At 42.7% G+C, this 5535-nt stretch overlaps 1 protein-coding gene across 1 annotated transcript; it reads left to right on the forward strand.

Moving 5' to 3' along the window:
* The first annotated feature begins 360 nt into the window (after nt 1–360).
* LOC311126987 (transcription factor SOX-4-like) lies at nt 361–4022 on the forward strand. Its single transcript, XM_084158717.1, has one exon. The coding sequence runs from the start codon at nt 848–850 to the stop codon at nt 1976–1978; it is 1131 nt and encodes a 376-aa protein (XP_084014843.1). The 5' UTR covers nt 361–847; the 3' UTR covers nt 1979–4022.
* Nucleotides 4023–5535: the final 1513 nt, after the last annotated feature.

Genomic DNA, 5535 nt, shown 5'->3' on the forward strand with positions numbered 1-5535 from the left:
GAATGATATGATTCCATATGATACATCGCATTAGACTGGTTCCCATACATACAGCAATAACGTAATGATATATGTATGGCTGGCTGGGGTAGAAAAAGTCTATAACGTAAGTATGTCTCTTTAAAACGAAGTTTTTCGTGTATACTGGAATGAGGTCAGACATAAAGCTCCTCATTGCACGCGCTGATTATTATTAGATTCCTTTTTGGACCAATGAGAAGAAACTGGGCGTGGTTTTGGCACTAGGCAGGGTAGAGACAGCCTTGGATTGGCTGAATTGTATCGCCATTATATCTTTGGAAAAGGATAAAACTGCACCGGGAGAAATTAGAGGCTGCTGAAAGTTACAGAGAGCGCAGATGGAAGGCGGACCCTAGTTCTAGTGAAACAAGCTTCTTCCCGCATGGTGCTCGGAAAGAAAAGCTATGCAGAAAAATAGTTACCTTACTTCAGAAACTTGGAACATTTTCAGTGTCAGTGCGCTCACACAGACACTCAGTTTGTTTTCAGCTGCTTACACCGCACAAGTTTAAGTCCTACACGACTGCTAGGGTTGAAAAGCTTAGGCTACATAAAGCATTGTCGGAGGAGGAAAGAGTGGAAACGGACAGTTTTACACGGTCAGTTCTGTATCATAATACAGAGACTCGAAAAATTACTTTTAACACATCCAGCATTTTTAACGGCTACCTACAGAGTCCTGTGGCTCCGGTTCGGCACATCTCAGGACTGACTTCTATTCACACAGCCAGCTAGAACTGTAAAAAACAACAACTGACTTTTCTTTTTTAAATAAACCTACGGTGTGGAACTGAACTGGAGAGCAAGCAGGCGCCCTCTCATAACCATGGTACAGAAGACAAGTAACGTGGAGAGCTCCGAGGCGGTGTTCGCGGGAGAGTCGTCCGATTCCGGAGCTATGGATCTGGACATGGCTTCCTCCCCGAGCCCCGGCTCCACGGCTTCTTCCGCGGGGGATAGTAAACTGAACCCCGCTTGGTGCAAAACACCCACGGGTCACATCAAGCGGCCGATGAACGCTTTCATGGTGTGGTCACAGATTGAAAGGCGTAAAATTATGGAGCAGTCGCCGGACATGCATAACGCGGAGATATCCAAGAGACTGGGCAAACGCTGGAAGCTGCTGAAAGACTGCGACAAGATCCCCTTCATACGAGAGGCGGAGCGGCTCAGACTCAAGCACATGGCGGACTACCCGGACTACAAGTACCGGCCCAGAAAGAAGGTAAAGTCCAGCAGCTCCAAACCGGGCGAGAAGGAGGGAAAGATCAACGGTAGCAACTGTAACACCAGCATGAAACCATCTTCTAAAAAGAGTGGCTCAAAATCATCCAGCAAACCTCATAAAATAGTTTTTGGGAACAGCACCAAAACACCATCATACCCAGAACAAGTTATCGGCACAGATCACCATTCTCTTTACAAATCCAAGTCTGTTTCTGCTGCCAAACAAATACCGGACAAGAAGAAGCGGGTTTATGTGTTCGGGGGCGGCAGCCTGAGCCACAGTGTGAGCCCGTCTTCAGCAGCGGTGCCCGCCAGCCCTACGCTCAGCAGCTCCGCGGAATCCAGCGAACCCCTCAGCCTGTACGAGGACGCCGCAGCCAGCAGCAGGGAGGGCGGCGAGTCTCCCTCCAGCGCCTCGGAAGACTACACCAGCATGCGGGCGTCGTCCCCTACTCCCTCCGCTTCTCACTCCTCGTCCTCCTCCCAATCCTCTTCATCGGACGAGGAGTTTGAGGATGATCTACTGGACATTAACCCTAGCCCTGGTTTTGACAGCATGTCGCTGGGAAGCTTTGGGTCCTCGGTTTTGGACAGAGACTTGGATTTTAATTTCGAGTCGGGTTCCGGTTCTCACTTTGAGTTTCCCGACTACTGCACCCCAGAGGTGAGCGAGATGATTTCAGGAGACTGGCTAGAGTCGACCATTTCTAATTTGGTGTTCACGTATTGAGCAAGAGAAATAGAGAACGAGAGAACCACAAGCAGGAAATGTTGTTGTCTAACTATACTGAGCAAAAAAGGGATTCCGGTAAAGTGATTTTGTGTCATACCGTAACCTACAAAGTGTTCCTCCCGCCGAGAAAGAGACGTCAAGCCCCAAGCGCTAACTGTTGAACAAAGCGAGATAATAACTTGCTTTTTATTTCAAGGATCAACTGTCGACTTATTATGAGACATGGCTACAAGTAAGCAGAAGCTGAAGTATTGCCTCGACTGGAGGGGAAGAGGAAGATATTGTTGCGCCCTGAGTAGGAGTGATCGAGGTCCTATTGAAAGAAACACTCGATCAGAACTGGAAAACTGTGATTGATTTGCACGAATATGATGAGGGCGGGCTTAGGTCAGCTATATTTTAATCAATGTTAGTTACTTAAAAGGGACATTTGAGAAACTTTTTATGATCGCCAAGTGAACTTCATAAGACTTACAGAGGTACAGATATAGGCTGGCTGTCGGGACAGTTTTTTGAAATCGAGGCAGATGGATTTATGAACCAGGTGGGTAGTTGACCTAAAAGTCAAACCTTTTTTAAAAGATAAACGCATGATGTTACCTGTCCTCTCTTTTACTGAGATGTATGTAAGACTGCCGAACAGTTGAAACTAGTGTTAGGGTTATTTAAATGGATAGATGGCGCTATGTTTGATTCCTTTCTACCTAAAAGGAACAAAAAAAAATCACCAGCTAATTTAATTATTAACTTCAGGATTCAAACGCAACTCCAATCTGTGCTGAACTTTATACACTTCTCTACGATTCAGGACCAAAATTATTTTATGTTTTTCAGATGTTATGTATAGAGAAAATGTCACCGATTTTTTTTTTTTCATCCTCGAATTTTCTTTTGTTCATTTATTCAGATTACATTTTTATATGATGTATTTATATACTGGCCAAAACATTTTCGACTTAATTATTTTAGTTGTTTTCTTGTACTGGTCTTATCATGATGTTTTCCCTCACCGTCTGTTTCCTTCACCGAAAGAAGGGCTAGACTTCACTTTTGATTTTTTATATTTAAATGTAGACTTTTGACACTTAAAGAGAGGAAACGTTTGATTATTTTGTCAGTGTATTTTTGTACAGATATATATCAAGGGGGTGTCAATCGGTGTATATCGCTGTTTGGATTTCCTAATTTTAAAGATCCAGGTGGCCGGTTATCTCATGAATCGGCCTCCTGTCCATGTTTACAGTATCAATCTGCAGGCTTCTTAAAGACACAGTATCACATTTTTCAATACCCCTGTGAACATGTGCTTCAACACACCAAGTATTTTGAGCAGCCGCACTTCTGCATTTCGTTTTAGAATCTTGCCTAGTAAAGAAAGATTGTAGCTTTAAATTAACCATTTTTTCCCGCGTTTTTTTTATATCGACATTCGGTGTAAACCACTGGATGGAAGAAAATAAAATCATAAAAAGCGTATTCAAATTGCGGATTTGAGTTCCGCAACAACAATTATGTAGGCCTACTGCGTTTCTCATTGTATTTGAATATGTAATATTTTCTACTTGTTGGCTAACTCTAGCTAATTGTTTTAGTATCTTATGGCATGGTGAATAGCATTTGTATTTCAGATTCAGGTTATAGCTGTTGTGTTTTTAAAAAATATAAGAAAATTAGGAAAACGTGAAAACATCTTTGTACATTTGACTGTATCATAAGCAAAAAGATTGTGTGTTTATGTGTTGTTAAGCTATACCATGACAGGCACTAGAACTGATCTCTTTATACATCTTTACTTGCGTTTAAGGTGGTTGTTCAGGATTTTTTATATATACAGTTTTAAATATATTAACTTTATTTTCATCCCATTCTGTGCAATATGCTGTGTAGAATATTGTTTTGTCTAGTCATGCCATAACAAAAGTTTTGAGGGGGGAAAACTCATGCCAGCCAATCGTGTCAATTCACTGCCTGTCAGATTGTTGATAATTCTGTACATAACTTTTTCAAGAAGGAAATAAAAATCAGCTGGAACTGAAACATACCCCTCCTCTCTGTCGACTCATTCTGTCTGATCTATAGATGTTTACTTGTGCTAATTTAATGAAAACACAACTTTAATGTACACTTGGTGTTTACAGTATACAATCATTGTTATACTGTACTGAACAGAAACATAGCCCGCCAACCTGTTGTACATGTATAGAAATGCTGCTTTAAACCATGACAACAGGGGTACATTACTGTACACTCAAAGTACAAATAATGTATACAAAAGCTATTAGGTACATCAGAAGCGCTCCTTAAGGTAGTAAAAATGGTGTACTGTCCACTAGTCCGAGTAAGGCTAAACAGTTTAGGCTGCAAGGTCAATTGGCAGGCTGTGGTTCTCTATGATGTATATGATGGTTTATATGGTGAGTGAGTGATAACATGGGAGACCAAAGACACTTCATGCACGCTCACAGACATACTGTATCAGAAATAGAGGTACCTTTTATTTGGTCTCTATAACATCAGTCCATAGTATGAATATCTAGCCTATCTATCAACAAACAAATGTCTCCTTATAATGCATGGGAGGTGATATTATAGTGGTATTACAAGGGTTATGATATTCAGCAGACAGCATGTATTCACTTCCTAGCTCCATGTCTGTCTCCCAGACAGTGCCTCCCCTCCCCCTTCCCCAGACAGCACATCGTGTCAGTGTATGGGGGATGGGCTGACTGGCTGCATGCTGGCAACATGCAGGATGAGACATCCAACACAGCAGACAGGCTGGGCCTGTATTCACGTTTAAGAGTCTCAGAGTAGGAGCGCTGATATAGGATCAGTTTGACCTTTTAGATCATAATTAATAAGATTACATGGACAGTGGGTGACCTGATCCTAGATCAGCACTCCTACTCTGAGACTGTGAATACAGGCCCAGGCCCTGTCTGTGAACACAACACTCTCTCTCAGTTTCTAACCTGCTATTTAATACATTAAAATTTTAGTCATTTAGCAGACGCTCTTATCCAGAGCGACTTACAGTTAGTGAGTGCATACATTATTGTAGCTCAGCTGGTAGAGCACGGCGCTTGTAACGCCAGGGTAGTGGGTTCGATCCCCGGGACCACCCATACACAAAACAATTTATGCACACATGACTGTAAGTCGCTTTGGATAAAAGCGTCTGCTAAATGGGATATTATTATTATTATTATTATTATTATTATAATATATTTTTTATACTGGCCCCCCGTGGGAATCGAACCCACAACCCTGGCGTTGCAAACGCCATGCTCTACCAACATCCCTGCCGGCCATTCCCTCCCCTACCCTGGACGACGCTGGACCAATTGTGCGCCACCCCATGGGTCTCCCGGTCACGGCCGGCTACGAAAGAGCCTGGATTCGAACCAGGATCTCTAGTGGCACAGCTAGCACTGCGATGCAGTACTATACTAACCACGCACTTACAGGTTGTGTTGAGTTCTAGCATCCTAGCATCCTAACTAGAATGTACACTCCAATACATTGCTTCATATTAAGTGGTATGCTAGTATGTA

This window comes from Coregonus lavaretus (assembly GCF_964263955.1).
Source record: "Coregonus lavaretus genome assembly, chromosome: 3".
NCBI classification, from domain to species: domain Eukaryota; kingdom Metazoa; phylum Chordata; class Actinopteri; order Salmoniformes; family Salmonidae; genus Coregonus; species Coregonus lavaretus.